We start from the raw sequence: 21,534 nt of genomic DNA on the forward strand, positions 1-21,534 counted from the left end.
TTAGTAGCCAGAAGGATCAATATCTTGTTGCCTAGCTATCAAGCAAATGTCATTTGATGTTTTCATTCTACGAATTTATATATTTAATAGAAAAGATAGAAAAAAAATTTCAAAATAATGAACAACATTTCAGAAAATTTTAATGAAAGGTTCTCAAATTTTTAAAGCTCCCAAGAGCAGGAAATTAAGAAATTTTGAGATAGGATTGTGAATTTCAAATTGAATAATCCTGGAGAAGAAGAGAGAGAGAGAGAGAGAGAGAGAGAGAGAGAGAGAGAGAGGAAAAGAGAAATGAGAAGAAAGGGAGAGGGAGAGATTATTAGTTTCTATCTAGATTTCCTTTATTAATAGTTCATCCATACTGAACATTCAATAATCTATCATTGAGATTTTATTCAAAATTTTGATCACAACTTTTAACCGGAACAAAATCGCCCGACCAATCATCTTTTTGCAATATTCAAGCAAATTCAACATTAAATTGTTATGTTGAATAAATAAAAATGATTAAATAAAAATAAACATAACGGCATCAAATTTAGAAGCCAATGATCTTCAAACCATAACTAACGCGGCTTTCAGCACTGATATGATATCAAATAGATACATTTCACGTAACGTCATCTCTCTCGGATAATTATCACGAAATCATATTTCAGAAGCATTCGCAAAAATTCGTTTCAGTTTAATGATGGAGGAGACATTAACAGAATAATTACAACTCATTATAAAACATAAAAAATCATTCATTCCCGTAGATCATATATGCCGCCAGCTGAATGTTCTATACAAATATTATATGGATACAAACATTTTTAATGTTGATTATGCACGAATGTATGTATGTATTGACATACATGCATGTGTTTATGTATGTATGTATGTGTTTGTATGTATGTGTATGCATGTATGTATGTGTATGCATGTATGTATGTGTATGCATGTATGTATGTGTATGCATGTATGTATGTAAGAATGTGAGATGTGTAGGTTTCAGTTTATGATAGAAATTCATTTTTGGGCGTCAGTAGTTAGTGTCGCTCAGTTGTAAAGTCAGATTGATAAGAACGATAATTATAATCATAATTAAATATAATCATTGAAGCAGTGCAAAAGGGTTTTTATTGACGACATGGATATCGATACGGCCTTAAGTAAACTTGGATCATTTGGAAGATGGCAGGTTAAAATAATAATGATAATAATAGTAATAGTAATAATAATAATAATAATAATAATAATAACAATAACAATATCCCCATCATCATCACCAGGTAACTTATTACACAGTTCTGAGCATCATACATTACTTGCACCCAGCTTGGCATATGTTGGCTGTTGTCTGGATAGGTGAGACGAATGAAGGAACGAACGAATGAATGAATGAATGAATGAACGAACGAACGAACGAACGAATGAATGATTGATTGATTGAATGATTTAAATATTGAATAAATAAATGAATTAGTAAATGAATAAATAAAGTTTTTTCTCCTCTTCAGCATTTACACCGGAGCACCACTGCAGACTGCCACCCGCCAACAACTCAACGACACCAACGATGCAAGAATGGATCCCGTACGACGAACGAACGAAGGAATGGTCGAGATGTGAGATGTTCATCAACTCATCCACCAACAACCTCACTACAGGATGCAGGCATGGATGGCAGTACGAACTAGACAGCGATGGGCCTTCAGTTGTCTCGAAAGTAAGTTGTTTCAATTTGTTATACTATAAACGTTTGTATTTATACAATTCTCAACATAATTGTTGAAAATTCGTTCGTTTGACTTCATCGAATAGTTTAATTTTTCAATTATTCATTTATTTGTTTATTTATTTGTTAATAATTCATTAATTCATTGATTCATTCATTAATTCATTGATTCATTCATCCATACAACCATCCATCCATCGACAGTGGGATCTTGTATGTAGTCGGTCGGTTCTTGCACAATCCTCACAAACCGCTCTAGTGCTGGGCGTGATAATCGGTGCAGTTTCATTCACCATGATATCGGATAATATCGGTAGAAAGCCGGTATTCTTTGCTTCACATTTCTTCATGGTGATCGTCGGTGTGGCTGTCACACTTACCGACAATTATTACGTCTTTCTGTTTTTGAGGCTTTTGACGGGTGCTTTCCAGCAGGTTACAACCGAATTAAATCATTTTTTATTTTAGCAATTTAATAAATGCAAATCGATTTTTATTACTAAAAATCCACATGTATCCATAAATAATGCAATCCAAATCAAGAAGGCTCATAATTTTCATCACGTAGTAAGCTGAAACCAACCAACCAATCATCCAACCAACCAACCATCCAACCATCCAACCAACCAACCAACCATTCATCCATCCGACCATCCAGGGCATCTTGTTGTGCGGTTTCATAATGGCGTGCGAGTTGTTCTCGGCGAAGCATCGAACGTTTGCGGGCACAGTGGGTGAGGTCACCTGGGGCGTAGCTGCATCCATTCTGCCCCTCTTTGCCTGGGCCTTCCACAATTGGATTCATTTTCAACTTTTCATCAGTTTGACTGGATTGCTGGTTCTTCCGCTTTATTGGTTGGTTCGTTGTTCGGTGAGAAGTTGCTTGAATGTGGTTTCTTTCGTTGGCTGGTTTGCATCACGCAGTTTTTACTGTACCATCACCATATCCCTAGATGTTGTAAATTAAATTTAAAAGTTGATATTGAAAATGAAATGATAATAAATTTTGTTGAAAAATAATAAAATATAAAACACGACTGGCATTTGCATACATGTTTAACGCTAGGTGGCTCCCTGAATCAGTCATTTGGTTGTACGCCAACAACCGCATTGACGAAGCTGAAAAAATAATCAAACACGCCGCCAAACTCAACAAAATCACCTTCCCGGACAAATTCTTGCAGCACCAGGCACTTGTGCAGAAACATGGAAGGAGGTCGAGAACAACGTCCGAATCAGCTGATAAGGTGACGTCGAAGAAAGAACAACAAATTGATCAAAAAGTTCAAACTGAATTAAAAGTGAATCCAACTTCAAGAAATGAGTTCAACAGAGCAGCAAAATTAGGAGATGAGCTGGATGTAGAACTGAGAGCAGAGAGAAGTCTCCTTGACCGATTGTTACGTAGGAATGTACAGCAGCAGAGGAGAACATCAGCGGCATCTGTCTTGAAGACCAGATACTCGATCGTTGACCTCTTCGCAAACAGAACTCTGGCCATATACGTCGTCATATCGGCCGTCCTATGGTTCGCCCTTCTTCTCATTCATCAAAATCTACCCACTTGATCGTTATTCGTTGTAGATGTTTTTATATTTACTAGGTGCTTCAATATCGGGCCTTTAAACCTGGAAAACATTTAAACAAATTAAGAATTTAATTTTAAATATATTTAACTGAGATCAGTGTATTTTCAATGTTCAATCTAATCATTTTAACATGATATAAACAACAGATATAATGCGACAAATTATCAAAACACCCTGACAAATAACCACCACCATACCACCACCAACAACAACAACCAGGATGGTAGTAACGTTGGTATACTACGGACTGATCCTGACCACAGCCCAACTGGCAGGCGACAGATATTTGAACGGATTCTTCAATGCGCTCGTTGAGGTTCCGGCCTATCTGACTTCATATTTTGCACTGGCCAAGTAATCGTGCGATAAAATTAAATTAATTCATTTTATAACATTTACTTTTTAATTATTCTATTAGTTTTGTCATCAGGCCAAATTTATTTACTTTAACTTTGTGAGATTTGGAAGACGCAAGCCTTTGATGGCGTATTTTGCCATAGCCGGATTGCCCCTTTTCATATCGCCGTTCATCCCCAAGCAGACGGGTTCGTTCGTTTGTTCGTTTGGACTTTTGTCTGTTCGTTTGTTCGTTCGTTTATACATTTGTTTGTTCGATTGTTCGTTTGGTTGTTAGTTCGATTGTGATTTTACTTTGGTTTAAAGTTTATTTGCTTGTCATAACTCACAACTAAAAACTGGTTAACATTAACATTAATGCGTCACCGTTGGAGATAAATTTGTTTAACAGCCGACGGGACGAGTTTAGAAGTGCTGAACATAATGCTATACCTGGTCGGGAAGTTTGGAATCACCGGCGCGTTTGGAATCGTCTTTCTCTATGCTTCTGAAATGTTTCCCACTAACCTTAGGTCTTTCGTTTTTTTAAATTTTATTTGTTGAAAGTTTTGTTATTTAAAAATTCACTTCCTAAAACAAACTTAATTCAAGTAGATAAATAATAAAATAAATAAATTATTGAAATTTGGAAGAGGGCAAGCTCTTGGAATTTGCTCGATGGCAGGCAGATTAGGAAATTTTATCGCTACCTTCGTCTCATACCTCGTAAGTTTGTCAGTTTCAATTTTCAAATTATTATATTTGTGTTGTAATAACGTCATAAGAAGAAACAAGAAACCGATCAAATTTTGAATTCTAAACGTAGCAATCATGTACATTCATTAAGATTGAGAAACATCCGAACGTACCAAGCTTGGCATTCGGCAGCCTCTCCATCATTTCAGCCTTCCTCGTCTTCTTACTGCCTGAAACTCACAACAGACCTCTGCCTGACACCATCGAAGAAATTGAAGCCTGGAAAGAGAAGCCGTCCAAAATTCACTGCTGGACAGGTGCAAATGTGGCCGACAAGAAGAGTAAGGATCTTGAAGAAGATTGAATGTTCATTACTTTTGTAATGAACATTCAAACCGTACTTTTGTTTTAAGACGTTCCGATGAGATGCAACAATTTTGTGAGAAATCGAATGCAATGTCGGTAGATGGCGAGGATTGAAGACGAGTTTAGACGCGTTTTGTTCTGAAAGTTGTTTTTGAATTTCTTTTTAAATTTTAGAAAAATTAAAATTGCAAAAATGCTCAAAGGTTTGATTAAAAAATTGTTTTTCGAATTGATTTGTGGGCCCTTTCTTGTATTATAATTGTCAGTTAATAAAAATAGTCAAAAAATTTTGAACTTTTTTTTACAAACAAAACATTAAAGTGAGTCTCTGTAAACAGAAACGACAAACACACGAAGGATTTAGAAATAAATAATGATCGTCAGTTATTTTTGTATGTAGGTATGTATGTAGGAATGACAACTTTTGGGTACGTGTCTCTGTGTATCTTTATAAAAACTACTACTTCTGCTGTTGTTGTTGTTGTTGTTGCTACTGCTGCTGCTTCTACTAACACTACTGTTAACAATAGTAATGAGTAAAAATAAAACCACTAACAAATTGACTGTTGCTGTTAATTGACGTGTGAATAATTTTGGGCTTTTACAAAATTTCTCTTTAAGTTTTTTACAAAAAGTTTTTTAAAAAAGTATCAATTACCAGCAGAAAAATGATTTTAAATTAGCATAAATTATGCTAATAAGGAGTTTTCATGTGGAGTATGGTTCACAGGATCAATTCAACGTTGTTATAAATACAAATGATGTTGCATTGTTCACTGTTACATTAATGCAGTTTATTATGTTAGTGTATTATTTTATTACTATTCATATTGTTCTTAATGCTATGATATAATTTTTGTCTTTTAAATAATTAAAAAAATGGAAGTAGATAGGCTGTTGAGAGATTTGGGAAAGTTTGGCAAATGGCAGATCTTAATGTTTCTGGTGTTGGAGTTCACAATGAACACACCATCAGCTTGGCAGATGATTACTGTGGTTTGGATTGGTAGGTTGGTTGGTTGATTGGTCGGTCGTTTGGTCGGTTGGTTGGTTGATTATGATCAACTCATTCCCAGTAAACTAGTAACAAATTTCAAAACTAAAAATAGAAATCCTAAATTCCCAGGCTATCAGCCTGCACACCGCTGCAAAATTCCCACAAACTCCAGCCTGGACGATTGGATCCCTCACGATGACAGCAGCAGCAACAGCCACGGAATGAATGCAACTCAGTGGTCCAAATGTGAGATGTACGTGAATGCGAGCGTGAACAATGAAACGAGTGAATGTTTGGATGGATGGGAGTATGAGGACGAAGAGATAGGCGATGGTTTGCTAACTATCGTCAGTCAGGTACACGAAGATTTGTTTTGTTTAATTTACATTGTTGTATGGGATTGATAAAATGCAATCAATTCATTAAAAATTGGACCGATGATTTAATTTCTTAAAAATTTAACACGGGCGTCATCGACGGAACAGTGGGACTTGGTGTGCACCAGGGACTTCCTCGTACAAACATCGCAAGTTGTCCTGGTGCTGGGAATAATGTGCGGATCGATCGCCATAACCATCATCAGCGATAGATTTGGAAGAAAACCAGTCTTCATAACATGCCAGATGTTGTTGGTTCTCTTTGGCAGTTTGTCCGCTCTTATGCCGAACATTCATTGGTTCATTGTCTCCAAATTTTTCATCGGATTGGTTGAACATGTTTGTTTCGGAATTCAATCCCATTTTAAATAATTTTTAATGTATTATTTGAAATATTCAACCTCGTCCTTAAATCGTTACGAAGGGAGTCACGATGATAGGGTTCGTCCTGATGTACGAGCTGTTCACAGTCGACGAAAGAACGTTCCTCGGTCTCATTGGGGGAAATTTTTGGGGTTTCGCGTGCGCCCTCATGCCTATTTTTGCTTACTTCATCAAGAACTGGACCTACTTTCAGCTGTTCATCAGCTTGATCCCTCTCACCTTCATCCCATTATTCTGGCACGTTTGCACGTTTTCTTGAGTTTTTCAAAAGAGTTATAAATATAATTGCAGTTTAAATTTTGAAAAAAAACTTTTTAGAACAATTTGTTTATTATAATTAATTAATTTTTATCAATATCTCCAGTAAATTGAAATTTTAATTATTAAAATATAGTCATGTTTTACAATCTGGTTAGGCTCTTCCCAGAGTCAGTGCATTGGCTGTATGCGAACGATAGAATGGATGAAGTGAATGAAGTTCTGAAGAGTGCAGCTCGGATGAATAAAGTTGCAGCACCACTTGTCAACGTTTCCAACAAAGTTACAACGAAAGAAATGAAAGATCAAAAATTTTTACGAGAAGAAAAGTTGTTTGTGCCATCTTCAGTGGAACACCGAGCTGTCCGGTACACGATGGCCGACCTGTTCAGGAATGCAACGATGTTGAAGCATCTTTCCATCTGCGTCGTTGCCTGGTCTGTCGGTTTTTTGTGGCTTTCTCATTACATTTTATTATAAAATTTGTATTCCCAGTTGCTGTTTCAATCTTTATTTCAAACTTGAAACCTCCAAAGGACTTCATGCACGCTGGTGTACTACGGTCTGACGTGGAGCACAGCGCAGTTGTCGGGCACCAGGTACTGGAACGCATTTTTCAACGGGTTGGTTGAGATGCCCGCTTACACGCTTTCCTACTTCATCGTCATCAGGTCGGAATCGTTCTTATTTATTTATCTATCTATCAATCCATCCATCCATCTATCAGCCAGTCAATTATTAATATTTATTTGATCAATCTGTCAATTAAGTTGTCAAATTGCGCAACACATATCATTCAGCATTTCAGTTATTCTTATTAAATCTTTAAAACCTTCAGGGTTCTAGAACTGATTGTAACGATTAAAGTAATAAAATTTCAAAATATTTTTTGTGATTAAAACATGCGAGATATTGTTTGAAACAAATTTTCAAATAAATAACTTTCAAAATTGTTCCTCCCAGATTCGGAAGACGAAATCCCATGGCAACTTTTTTCTTGATCGATGGTATCGCTCTCATCATCATTCCGTTTCTATCTAATTTCTTAGGTTGGTCGGTTGGTTGGTTGGTTGGTTGTTGGTTGGTTGGTTGGTTGGTTGGTCGGTCGGTCGGTCGGTCGGTCGGTCGGTCGGTCGGTCGGTCGGTCGGTCGGTCGGTCGGTTGGTTGGTTGTTGGTTGGTTGGTCGGTTGGTTGGTTGGTTGGCTGGCTGGTTAATTTAAAAAAAAAGACTTTTCGTATTTTTAGAACTAAATTGAAGTAATAAAACTTGATTTAAAAGATAGATTGGTGTTCTATGTGTTAATTGTTTGATTTTGTAAACTCGCAGGATCCAAAGCCTCGATGTGGGTGACTGCATTGAATCTGATTGGGAAGTTTGGGATAACGGGAGCATTTGGGATTTCTTTCATCTATGTCGGTGAACTTTTTCCAACAAATCTCAGGTCTGTCGATTCTAATTTTTAATATATAATTTTATCACAATCTGCTTGTGTATGTTGATGTTCATTTTGTTATCTAAGTATGCGCTTTGAATTCGTTCATACCTACGTGTAACAAGTAGCGTTATTTGCTTTTTTTGATATGTATATTAAAAATGGTTGAAGAATCTTTCAAATGTTGAAATGTTGTAGAAGCCAAGCGATGGGTCTCTGCTGTCTCTTTGGAAGGATTGGTCTGTTGGCAGCCACATTTTCAACGTACATAGTGAGAAATTTTGTTGCAGATTAATATAAATTGAGCGATAGCATTTTTTATTCTTGATACTTAAATTTTAAAACACTGACATTTAAGGCGACGACTCATCCCATTCTGACGAGTTTCACATTCGCCATTCTTTCCATCCTCGCCGCCATTCTGCTGCTCTTGCTGCCTGAGACCATCGAGAGACCGCTGCCTGAGACCATCGAAGAAATCGAGGACTGGAAGTACAACAATCCGCAACACAAAATATTAGGAAGTTTTGAAAAAATTTAACTTAAATTTTGAAGGAAACGACATTTGTTCTCTGCTCGTTGATTTTATTTTAACTAATAATTTTCAAAATATTTAAAAACGATCAAAATTAATCATAAAATATTGCAACAATAATGTGTTGTTTAGTACAAATTCTGGCAATCACAAGAGATGAATCAAGAAATTGAAAAATAAAAGTTAAAATAAGTGGAAATGTTTAAAAATGGTCATTACATAGTCAATTGCTAGGATGAAACATTATGATTCCGAGGACATTTTAAGCCCAGGTGATGTTCAACTCATCCATCAAACTGACGTTCACGTTCAAAATGGTCAGCTCCTGAAAATTATGAACGTTGTTGCCGCCATTATTTTAAGGATATATTTTAAATCAAAAATTTTAATAAAATTATATAAAATATATATTTATACATCAATTTGAAACAAGAACAATAGGATGAAATATGCAGACACATTCGCATCGAACCCCGCAAAATCTCACCTTGGCCTCGTCCTTGTAACTGAACTCCAGCAGCTTGCCGTTCATCTTCACGCTCTTCACCTCAGCCTCCACGCCTAGAACTTTCACGGAGGCCAACTGGAATTCATTCTCCGCTGGCTGGTAGCCCGTCTGCTCTAACTGGCTTTTCAACACGCCCTGTTTAAATTTTTAAATCATTTTAACTTTTGAAAATAAAAACTTGGTTGTTGTTTACGAATACGTAAAATTTCCAAAAACAAATAGGCACCTTATCGGCGTTGAATTTGACAACCGTGAATATCTTGTTCTCCACCGGGTCTGTTTGTCGGGAGGTAGAAGGACAATTTTAGTCAAAATTTGTCGTTTAAGTTATTTTGTTCAAATTGTTGAAAAATTAAACAGTTTTTAGATTAGTATCGTCATAATATACCAGCTCTCAATCAGCTAGCCAACCAACCATTCAATCAACCGGCCAACCAACCAACCAACCCACCTAGACTCTCTCCATCGTCCCAGTACAACTGCCCTGCAGCCCGTTCAGACGCGTCCAAAGCCACCAGCAAGTTGATTGGGTTCTTGCGACTGATCGGATTTCAAATCATAATTATAATTATTAAATAAATTATTGTTTATTAAATGTGGCACAACTTCGTGTATTTTTGTTTTTCGAACGACGATTGTGTGAATAAATTCAAACCTCAAAACCCTGATAAAGTTTAGCAAAATTATATATTTTTATCTAATTTTTCTCTCTATTTCTTTTTATTTTTCTCGATTTTTCCCTCTCTCTTTTTCTTTCTTATTACTATTAAATTTATTTAAAATTCAATAAACAGGCACATTACGTAACAACAACTGACGTCTTGGTGGTAGTAAGGGCGTGTTGTTGCCAGGGAATGATGGCTCCTCCCCTCACATGAATATTAATTTTTTCAAGAGGGGTTTGTAAGTCGTAATAAGATCCGCAGCTGTCGATCACATTGTGTTTGTCTCCGTCCGGTATGTATTCGTACCACAGGCCTCTTGGCAGGTAGGCCCTTACGACTGTCTGGTCCTGGTAAACAACATAAATTATGAAAATCAGGTGTGGAATTTTATACATAAATTACACAAATACACACGACACACACACACGCACGTATACACACGCGCACACACACATGCGCACAACCTTCTCAAGGGCTGGGCTAATGAGGAGTGAAGTGCCCCAGAGGAACTGCTTGTCGATCTTGTACACGTTTTCATCGTGCGGGAAACTAAACGTCAGTTAAGTTATTTCAGCGCCGATTGATTTGTAAATTTTAAAAATGATTCATGAAACAATTTTTTGAGATTAATGTTAAAACAAATTTCCAAAACGACAAAATTGAAATATAACAGCCCGAATTAACGAGACGAAACAGCAGAAAGAAAAGAGAAGGTAGGAGCAGATGTAAGGGAGGAGGTCACATACACGAAAGATAGCGGCCTGACGACTGGACTGCCATCCAGGTGGTTCAGGTAGAACTGTGTGTACATGAATGGAAGGAGTGTGTAGCGAGTTTCGACGGCCTTCTTCATTATCTGCTGGGCGGCTGCACTCCATTCTCCTGGGTCCTGGTCCTGCCGTGGTCAGGGGGAAGGGGGTGACGATGGTGACGACGATGCTTATAAGGAAAATAACGAAGAAGAAAAAGAACGTGAAAAGAAAAAAATGTTCAACTTCGTAACCAACCAACCAGCCTACATGCCTACCAACCAACCAAACAACCAGCCAAACAACCAACCAGCCTACCTACCAACCAACCTACAAACCAACCAACCAGCCAAACAACCAACCAACCAACCAAACAACCAACCAGCTTACCTACCAACCTACCAACCAACCAAACAACCAGCCAAACAACCAACCAGCCTACCTACCAACCAACCTACAAACCAACCAGCCAAACAACCAACCAACCAACCAAACAACCAACCAGCCTACCTACCAACCTACCTACCAACCAACCAACCAGCCAAACAACCAACCTACCTACCTTACTATCTCCATCATTGTGGTTCCGCATGAATGGATAGAAAGAGCCCAGCTGCATCCACCTGACGCAGAGCTCCTCGTTCGAATCGTGGTAGAAGCCGCACACATCAGCGCCAACGAATGGAATGCCAAACATTTGGAATGACAGGATTCCTGAATTTTTGAATGTGTGGCGTTTGTGTATTGGTACATTGATTTATTCTTATTTAGGTAAGTTTTTACGTTCAGTTTTTTGATTTGTAATCTGCATACCGTTAAAGATTTAGTGTTTTTTGTGGTATATTTTTGACAAAAAAATGAATGCATGTACAAAGAGACGACCAAACACATAGCGAGACGGACGAACCAGGGATGGAATAGTACAAATCTTTCCAATAAGAACCGACATCACCGGTCCAGTGTTGAGCATACTTGCCGAGACTCGGATATGTCGATCTTGATACGAGTAACGCACGCTTCTTCATCAGCTTCCTCAAAACTCTGTGGTAAAAGTTTGTTCGTTCGTTCATTCGTTTGTTCGTTCGTTCATTTGTTTGTTAATTTTTTAAACTGAACTGTTGCTATCAGTGTTGGTTTCGTTGATTACATAATAATAATAATAATAATAATAATAATAACAACAATAATAATAATAATAATAATGGTAATAATAATAATCATCATCATCACAAGATAATCATCATCATCATCAAGACAGCTGACTTTTCGGAAACGATAGCATTATAAAGTCCGTAGAGTGAGTGCAGGTTGTAATGGGTGGAGAGGTATTGCTGGGCCGATGAACAGATTGTCTTAACTACCAGGCTTCTGTCTTTTATCTCTTTGTTATTGTTATTATTTAGTTTTCCATAATTATTATTCTATTATTATTTATGTTTATTTAAAAAATTAAATTTTGTTCTTTATTATGCAGCTCCGAAATATAATTTAATTTAAGTTGAACTTTAGTGCCATATTTACCAGATAATAATTATAATGCAACTAATGCAATTATGAATAACAACAACATAAATAACAATGATAATAATAATAATAACTTGGAATGTAAGGGGGGTTATCGAGGGGGTGGTTAGGGCAGCCCGAGGTTGATCCGACCACGAAATTTGATGGCTCGTTCATGTCCTGCATGATGGATGGATGGATGGATGGATCGATAGATAGATAGATAGATAGATAGATAGATAGATAGATAGATAGATAGATAGATAGATAGATAGATAGATAGATAGATAGATAGATAGATAGATAGATAGATAGATAGATAGATAGATAGATAGATAGATAGATAGATAGATAGATAGATAGATAGATAGATAGATAGATAGATAGATAGATAGATAGATAGATAGATAGATAGATAGATAGATAGATAGATAGATAGATAGATAGATAGATAGATAGATAGATAGATAGATAGATAGATAGATAGATAGATAGATAGATAGATAGATAGATAGATAGATAGATAGATAGATAGATAGATAGATAGATAGATAGATAGATAGATAGATAGATAGATAGATAGATAGATAGATAGATAGATAGATAGATAGATAGATAGATAGATAGATAGATAGATAGATAGATAGATAGATAGATAGATAGATAGATAGATAGATAGATAGATAGATAGATAGATAGATAGATAGATAGATAGATAGATAGATAGATAGATATGGATAGATGGATGGATGGATAGATAGATAGATATGGATAGATGGATGGATGGATGGATGGATGGATGGATGGATGGATGGATGGATGCTACACAAAATATGCCCGACATCATCTCAACAAAACACGCCCAACATCACCCGAACACCAAAGCGACTAACAATCCACAACCCATCAAAGGGCAGGATCTTATGGAACATGGCGGCGTCTTCGTACATCCAGTCAGTGGTGTTGGGGTGCGTGAAGTCAGGGTAGACCGTAGTTCCTGGCCAAACCTAATTAGTGATTAGTGTAAGATTAGTGCAAATCTGAATTAACTGGCAATCATTATTTTAAATTAAATTAATTAAACGAAAATCACGCCATTAAGTAGAGCTTACATGCAAAAATACATTGGAACAAGTGTGACGGCAGGACGAAGTCGCGTACATCACAGCAGAAAAACAACAACACGCCAATATACACACCGATACACACCCAACACGAACGCGCAAGCACACACACACACACACAAACACACACACCTCTCCTTGCAACAATCTATTTCCGGTATGATCTTTAATGAAAATATTCTTCTTGATACCCTCATCGTACGTTGGGTAGGAACCTGCCGGGTACTTGTCGGCTATTCCTGGGTCCTATGTATGTGTGTGAGTGTTCATGTGTGTGTGTGTGTGTGTGTGTGTGTGTTTGTGTGTGTGTGTGTGTGTGTGTGTGTGGTGTGTGTGTGTGTGTGTGTGTGTGTGTGTGTGTGTGTCCAATCCAATGAAATCACACATTTTAAAAATTGCAAACCAGCCAGCTAATGAAAATGAAGAAGACCCACAATGATGATGACGTATTTGATGTCGTCCTTGTGCAGCTCATCAATGTATTCGGGCAGGCCGTGAAACCTCTGCTGGTCGTATGTCCATATCTTCTCGTTCTGCATGTAATCTATGTCACCCCATTGCACGTCCTAACTCATCATAAATTATGTTAATGATGTCATGTTATGTAATGATAATTAAGTTATGTTAAATCAAAATTATGTTAATTCGGCATGCTAAAAAACTATGCTAATAATAATAATCCTCATCATCAATATCTCCTTCATCATCATCATCATCATCAAAACTCACGTAGGGAATTCCTAATTTCCTGTTCCTATCAACGATTCTCTTCAAGTTCTCAATCGTGTTGTACTTCCATCTCGAAAGCTGGAAGCCCAGTCCCCAGTATGGCGGCATCACCGGAATTCCGATCGTCTGCACGTACTGCTGGACGACATTTTCTAGGGATGGACCGAGGAAGATGTAAAAATCGAGGACGCCACCGATCGTTCGGTACGTTAAGGTCGGGTTCGGCTGAATTTCAACCTCTGCGTGGATGGCCAAAGCGTTTCAATTTAAATAATATTATTACAATATCATCATCATGGATGCATGATCATAATTATGTAATTATGAATAATATTATGAATAATTATATTTTGTATCATAAACTGTTCATATTTGTTGTGTTGTGCTGTGCTGCGTAGGATTCAACTTTCAAGTTGTTCATTATTCAGTCTTTTTAGTAATGAAATGAAAGAGTTTCGAACAAATATATTACCATTTTTATTAATAATAATTATTATTTATTATAGTTATAATAAAATAAATAATAATTTCCGCGAACCCATGGCATTGCTGTTGAGTAGGAAGACTCCGTGAGCCTTCTTGTCTGGTTCGATGTTGATGTAGAAGGGGTGGCTGCCGTACAAGTTCGTGTGCTCCTGATGACGATGACGATGAGTGTGGTGGTGTTGATTGTGGTGGTGACGATTGTGGTGATGATGACGATGATGATAATTGTGGGGATGATTTTGTCAATGATGTTGATGATGATAGAATAGCGACTGGCAGGTATCTTTAAAAAAAGTTTTTATTAAAACTGACGACGACGACAACGAAGATGACGATGATGAAGATGATGAAGATGATGATGAAGATGATGATAATGATGATGATGAAGATGATGATAATAATGATGATGATGATAGCAATCATACGCACTCCAGGGAATTGGTCTCTGGCCCAGAAGTAGAACGTCCTAGCTTCACTGGCGTTTATGAGCAGGGGTCCATAATTCTCTCCCAAGCCGTAGAGCATTTCGGTTGATAGGCGGCTCGTCATTTGGAGGAACTGGTCGGCATAGATGAGTGGAGCGTTGGGAATCATGGAATCGAATCTGCGGGGTGTGAGGTTTCAATGGTCGTCGAAACATTTCAATTGTCGATGCGTCTAACATCCAACTCACGACAAATTCACAAGTCGGTTTTACATTTCAAGTCACGAATTCGTCGAACGACAAATGAAATGATGAATCTAAGCAAATATTTTTATGAATTCCGTTGGAATCGTCGAAAAAATGCTGCAACATTTTAAATTTTGGAAACTGCAGAGTTTGTACAGAGTTTTTAATTTTCATTGCATCAAAGCTTTTGTTATTGTTGCTTTTTATTCCAATCTTTTGTTTTAACAAATAAATAATTTGGAAATAAATTGAAATTAAATTGAAAAACTCACAAAATCGCTCCATTGGACTTTCTGGTGACCTTGAGGCCGAAAGGTGAAGGTGAATATTCGACCTTGTAGTCGGTCATGGGGGGTTTGATTGTCGGTGGGACCGGCATTTCAATGGGCACCTCGTATCTCTTGTTCTCCGCGTCTGTCAGCTTTTCGTCACGAGTTTTTCATTTTAGACGTTTCAAAACATTTTTTAGATAGAAGATTGTTAGAAATGTGTGAAAAAATTAATGAATATTTTATGTTATTTAAATGAATTATTATTATTATTTTTTTATTTATCAGTTGAATTCATGAAATCATGATAACTTTCAAGAAACTTTAAATTCAAGAAACCTTGAAATGCAGTCTATGTTCAGTCTCGAACCAAACCATCAACTTCAACTTTTGAACGTCATTCGGCCAGGGAGATTTGGATCGTCTGACCAGGTCAGCCTCGTAACCAAACAACGTTTCCGTCCATTTTGTGACGTCATAGGATGGGTAATCTTGAGGGAAGTTACACCACTTGACACATCCGTTTCCGCTGCTAGGCAGGCACCAATCACAATTTCGCTTAGAACATCTTTCGGCGTTGGCGTTCGGCTCCGGGTGGCAGTCGAAATGTTCAGCACTAATTTTCGTGTAAATGTTCAACAGCGAAAATAAAATTAGCAACTTTGCTATCATCGTTGCTCTAGAAAAGGACAAAATGATCTTCATAGAAAAGACGGAGTTGAATGTTGAGTGAGTGTCATGGGCCTTTTATAGATGCTGAAAATAAAAAATTTACATCACTAATGGAACGTTTTACAAAGTTTGAGTTCGGTTGAATTGTTTTGTTCAAAGTAGAGTGAAGCACTTGTAAATATTTCTTAAGTATGGTTACAAAGGTTGATTGAGAAAGAGTTAAAGTTTGCTTGAGATATGTTTTTCCACAAATTTGTTCATCATAAGTTTTTCGAGAACATTTTTAAGAATATGGCTATGTTAATTGTAGTTAAGTGCCTTTTTAACTTCAATCGCAAATTTAAAGTGATATTAAATAATTATTTTTTCGTCAAATGATGATGATGATAGAATATGAGCTGAATAATAGCGAAAATAATATTTTGAACCTTGTCAAAAATAAGAAACATTGACAAGTGACATCAAACAAATTGATTCAAAGCATCACGAAGTTTAACATATTAGTAAAACATATCAATCTAACAAATTACTTATTCATTACTATATGGAAGAAAAGTTCAAAGACTGCCAGCTTTTTATTAAATTCTTCCAAATCTTTTTCTTGCATTTTTATTCATATTTTTGGCGAATCCTCTCCTTGTTTCATCAGCAATTGTTGCAGACATCCCATCTTCCCAATTTTTACAAACTAAAAACTCTACACTATAAAGGACATTCAAATACATTTTAAAAGCTGATTTGAGTATTGTATGAGTTGTCACTAAACATGATAAATTTATTAATGATGGCTTATCAATTGTTATACCTATGGCAAAAACTCAGAGCATCCTGATCATGTTACGTTATCTTATATAAAATTCTCCGCTACACCAATTAATTTTAGCCGATAAAATGAAAACCTAAATGCACTTTTAAATCGACCGATGTGCACCATCTGATAAATGAAAATCTGCTACTTTTTAGGAAATTTAATGTTTAAAAATTAATAATTAAATAATAATTCAAGTAGATCGATAAATAATTGTCATTTTTATTCATTAACAATTTGTTTTTTATTCATTAAAAAAATTTTAATCCTGAAATAATATAAATCCATCAGCATCTGCAGAGATGAGTTTTGGCTTTGGAGAGCTGCTGGAAAATTTTACAATCGGCCTGACACTAATCCTCCACTTATCCGGATTGTGGGGACATTTTTTTTAATTTTTAAAAATTTTTTCATTTATATTCATAGTTGTGGTTATTTATAGTATAGACATGGACATTGAAAACTTGAAGTGTTGTTTGTTAGACTTTTAAAAAGGGAAATGACTGAAAAACTACTGACTGATCTCTGATACCATAAATTATATAAATGAGCGAATGAATAATATATAAAATTATAAAATGTGGTTAAAAGGTCAGCATGTCAGTGCATGGTTAGAAGCAAATCCACGAAAGGAGTCCCATACTTGATTTTTATATTCTCCACAATTAGGTATTGTTAAAAAATATTTGATTAATTCAAGTTTAGCTCACTTTTGAATTGTATAAAATGTAATTTAACTTTTAAATCTGCTAATTGTAATTTAAATTAAGTTTGAATGGGTAATTACATGTTTATATGTGTATATAAAAAAATAATTATCTTGTAGGAACAATAAAAATAAGTAAGATGATTGAAATAAGTACAACAATAATAATGCTCTTTTAGAAGGTTCTACAAGAAATTTGTTTGAATTGAATAAATAATAAAGACATGAGAGCCAAAATAACTTTTTACATTCTTTAGTGATGTTAGTTTGAAGTGTTGTGTAACTTATAGTGATGACACTTATAATGACCTATGTCTCTGACAATAATTTGAGTGGGGTGATGGTAAAGTTGATTATGATGATGATGACGATGATGATGGTAGTGATGGCTGTTTAGGTTATGGTGAGATAATGATGGGGTGCCGGTGATGATACTGATGGCAGTTTGGATGGTTATGAGGATGATGATAATTAAGATGATAATTGTTATAATTAAATTTATTGCAATCACAACAGTTGCATAATCATGATAAAATATGCTTGCATATTGGAACAGCCAAAGCTAATATTCTTGAATTCAGTGGGCTTGGTCCTCTATGTTATCTACATATCATTGTATCTCATGTATGCTGATAACAAGGTAGCTATTTCTAATTATGTAATTATCATAATTTATGATAATATCAATAATACATTTGTATCAACCCTGCTATCTAGGCATACGACCTAGCAATATTAGGCTCTCTCCTAGCAGTCCCTATCTCTCTTTTATTCTTCACCTCCGGATGGATAAGTGCCAACAATGGTGGTGATAAAAATGGAGATGGTGATGCCAGCGGTAAGGGAGATGTGCTGAATGTTCTTGGCAGTGCGCTTACCATCAATGCACTCTTCCTTATATCTATCCCTTCTATTGAAGTGGTCAGTTGTGTGCACTATCATTTCTCTGCATCGTTATTATTATTATTCATTTATTATTATTATTCGATGTTGCTTAAGATGAGAATAAGAAGAACTGCATACATACATACTTAATCACACATGCAAACACACATATATTCACACGTTCGCTCACACATGCATGCAAACACATATTCACAGGCACAGACACGCATACACATACTCAATCACACCCACACACATATTCACATACACATATATTATATATATATTCACACACACACACACACACACACACACACACATACATTCATACATACACGCGCAGTATCACAACTTAGTGAACAGAAACAGAGAAGGCATGCCGTTGGTGATGATCATTTCAGGATTAGCTTGTTTCATATCATGGCTAGCCTATGGAATTATGCTGAATGATATCTTCATTTATGTATGTATGTGTGCGTGTGTGTTTGTAACTGTGTGTATGTATGTGTATGTGTGTATGTTTGTTATGTAAGAAGAATGTTCGTCTGCATGTTTTTTGGTCTTTTTGTTATATAATCATGTTTTTTTCAGAACTTGAGTGTAGTAAGATAATTATTTTTTTATAATTGATTTAGCGGCTTTGTGAACATCTTTTTGGAAGTTATTTCATTACTTTATATTGTGCTATATGTTTAGATGAAATGATTAAAATGATAATTTAATATTCATTCAAAACGATAACTGCTTAAAACTAATTTCAGCTCCCGAACGGAATTGGAATGATGGTGCAGGCTTTGAAGTTGTATGCGTTCGTCGCGTTTGATGATGACGGTGGGGACGATGTTGGAGAAGGAGGAGGGGGAGGAGGTGGGGGTGGAGGGCGTGGTGGTGCTAGAAAGAAGAAGAAGTAGTGAGGATATGATGATGATGGTGATGATGATTATGGTGAAGATGATTATGGTGAAGAGAAGGTAGTGGTGATGTTTTTACTGTCAGCTGCTACTGATGATGAAGTAAATGATGATGAAAATGATGATGATGATATAGAAGGTTATATTCGGTTTCAACTACTTTTTTGTTCTTAGGGATTTTTTTTTATGTTAACGGTATTGTCCTATGTGATAGCAGCATCTATAATATTAATTAATGATGATGATGATGACAATAATTATGGTAAGGCTGTTGAATTTTATTCAAGATTTTAGTTTAGGAACCTATGATATTATCTAGTTGCTGAATTGTCATTTATAATAGCTCTATGTTTGCTAGGTAGACATTTATAAGGTACATTTTAAAAATCTCATCGAATCAATAACATCAAACAAAATAATCGTTCGTAATATTTTATCAAATCTATCTATCTATCTAGTTTCAATTTTTTCTCTCAATTTTTAGTTTGGTTTTGTAAATTAATTTACAAATGTCTTTCAGGGTTTTATATAAATTGATATATATGTAAAGGTTTTATATAAATTAAAATATATATATATATATCCGTTTTTATGGAAATACAAATAAAAATGCAGACTGTATTTTGTTTAACTGGTAAGATGATCGTTTGGCTTTAAATCGGAAAATTTTCAAATTCAGTAATTTTTCTCGAAAATAACCCTAAGATGATCTCAAATGTTTCTCGAAAGTGATGAAACTTTAAACAGGAGTGACGCACCGACACCTCGCGCTCCCTTAAGGTCGTCTGTCGCTTCGTCAGTCTAGCAATGGACATTTAAAAATCGAAGTATTTGCCATGCTTCGTGATACATTTTATTTGCGAACCCAATTTGTGTGAGTTATAAAATACTGTTACTGCTACTATTGCTGCTGCTATGCTGTCACTATTATTATTACTACTGCTGCTGCTGTTGCAGTTACTACCGCAGCTAACGCAGTTAATTTTTGTACTGTAATTATAATTGCTTGTCTGAGGTAATGTCTGGCGTCTGTCTGGCAGAAAGAACTAACTTTTTGATTTCGTTTTTTAAGAATTATTTAAAATGCCACAAAATGATATATTATTCATCATTTTTATCAGTTTTTTATAGAAATAATTAACAATAGAAGTTAAATTTTAGAATGAACCTATAGATAAGACTGTCTCAAAGATACATAGCATGAGTGCATGCATGCGCACATCTGTCATTTTATTCAAACGATTTTTTTTTCTGCGGGAGATAAACTATATTTGTTATATTTTATTATTAATTATAATAATAATTATTATATACGTACATATATATATATATATATATTATTCAGTTATTATTTTCATTATTATTTTTGTTATTAAAAAATCAAGTTAACTTACTATGGCGAATTTTCTTTGGAGCTGTGATGTCTGTATTTTACAACTTTAAATAATAATTAATCATAATAGTAATCATTATAATAATTATAACACAATTATATAAATTGGTTGCGACTGAATTTTGGCGCATTCTGCAACATCCGCATCATTCGCATACACTCGCGTACAATAAATAATGTACAGTGCATACGTATTGTACACACACACGCGTCCACATCCATATATAGGTATCGGCGTATTTAAGGCAGTATGTTTTCTGATTACATATTTTGTTGAATTTCATTCCATCGAGTTCAACAAAATATAGGTACATATATATAACATATAAATATATATGCTGGAAGGAGACCATATTTTATACGGTATTGTATAAATTCTAACGAGTTGTTGACATTAATCAATTTTTAGTTTGACTTTTCAATTTACCTAACAAGAATTTTCTGGACATTGTTCAATTTGTTGAAAATAGTATTACCCAAGTTCATCATGAAAATTTAATGAAACTGTTGTTATCCTAATTCATAAGGCATTGTAAAATTGAAAAGACAAACTTTGAATTAATTAATGCCAACAATTCATTAGAATTCATACAATATTGTTTGCACACACATACACACGAGTTTCATGCGGCGCGCCATATTATACGCACATGTGAGAGACGGGTGTATGCTTGCAAGAGGAACCTGAACCAGGCGAGGAATCAACTCGCCTAATTTATTTGTTCATTTCCATTTGAGATATATACATCGATAGTTACATTAAA

At 35.5% G+C, this 21,534-nt stretch overlaps 4 protein-coding genes across 4 annotated transcripts; 3 read left to right on the top strand and 1 right to left on the bottom strand.

Moving 5' to 3' along the window:
* Window positions 1-1,921: 1,921 nt before the first annotated feature.
* Window positions 1,922-4,705, top strand: HELRODRAFT_89451 (hypothetical protein; the record flags this gene model as incomplete). Its single annotated transcript, XM_009031124.1, has 8 exons — window positions 1,922-2,155; window positions 2,379-2,598; window positions 2,804-3,044; window positions 3,529-3,663; window positions 3,769-3,854; window positions 4,076-4,178; window positions 4,299-4,371; window positions 4,493-4,705. Coding segments are annotated over 8 exons (1,305 nt in total), but the record flags the coding sequence as incomplete, so codon positions are not given.
* Window positions 4,706-5,586: 881 nt separating this feature from the next.
* On the top strand, window positions 5,587-8,698 carry HELRODRAFT_181398 (hypothetical protein; the record flags this gene model as incomplete). Its single annotated transcript, XM_009031201.1, has 10 exons — window positions 5,587-5,645; window positions 5,817-6,060; window positions 6,190-6,420; window positions 6,506-6,714; window positions 6,882-7,160; window positions 7,260-7,394; window positions 7,687-7,730; window positions 8,052-8,166; window positions 8,329-8,428; window positions 8,516-8,698. The coding sequence occupies 10 exons, from the start codon at window positions 5,587-5,589 to the stop codon at window positions 8,696-8,698; spliced, it is 1,599 nt and encodes a 532-aa protein (XP_009029449.1).
* HELRODRAFT_186140 (hypothetical protein) lies at window positions 8,668-16,106 on the bottom strand. The gene is made up of 19 exons (XM_009031202.1): window positions 15,735-16,106; window positions 15,397-15,547; window positions 14,886-15,058; window positions 14,509-14,605; window positions 13,971-14,209; window positions 13,676-13,807; window positions 13,374-13,487; window positions 13,011-13,124; window positions 12,213-12,297; window positions 11,878-11,995; window positions 11,522-11,655; window positions 11,177-11,328; window positions 10,612-10,760; window positions 10,330-10,414; window positions 10,019-10,212; window positions 9,652-9,740; window positions 9,427-9,476; window positions 9,180-9,335; window positions 8,668-9,017 (listed from the first exon to the last, which is right to left on the bottom strand). Exons 1-19 carry the CDS (start codon window positions 16,098-16,100, stop codon window positions 8,955-8,957), a joined length of 2,661 nt encoding a protein of 886 aa, XP_009029450.1. The 5' UTR covers window positions 16,101-16,106; the 3' UTR covers window positions 8,668-8,954.
* An 884-nt stretch (window positions 16,107-16,990) lies between these two features.
* On the top strand, window positions 16,991-21,226 carry HELRODRAFT_194225 (hypothetical protein). Its single transcript, XM_009031203.1, has 8 exons — window positions 16,991-17,251; window positions 17,467-17,544; window positions 18,098-18,221; window positions 18,299-18,502; window positions 18,810-18,929; window positions 19,228-19,516; window positions 20,083-20,282; window positions 20,303-21,226. The coding sequence occupies exons 1-6, from the start codon at window positions 17,178-17,180 to the stop codon at window positions 19,375-19,377; spliced, it is 750 nt and encodes a 249-aa protein (XP_009029451.1). The 5' UTR covers window positions 16,991-17,177; the 3' UTR covers window positions 19,378-19,516; window positions 20,083-20,282; window positions 20,303-21,226.
* Window positions 21,227-21,534: the final 308 nt, after the last annotated feature.

This window comes from Helobdella robusta (assembly GCF_000326865.2).
Source record: "Helobdella robusta unplaced genomic scaffold HELROscaffold_70, whole genome shotgun sequence".
Taxonomy (NCBI): domain Eukaryota; kingdom Metazoa; phylum Annelida; class Clitellata; order Rhynchobdellida; family Glossiphoniidae; genus Helobdella; species Helobdella robusta.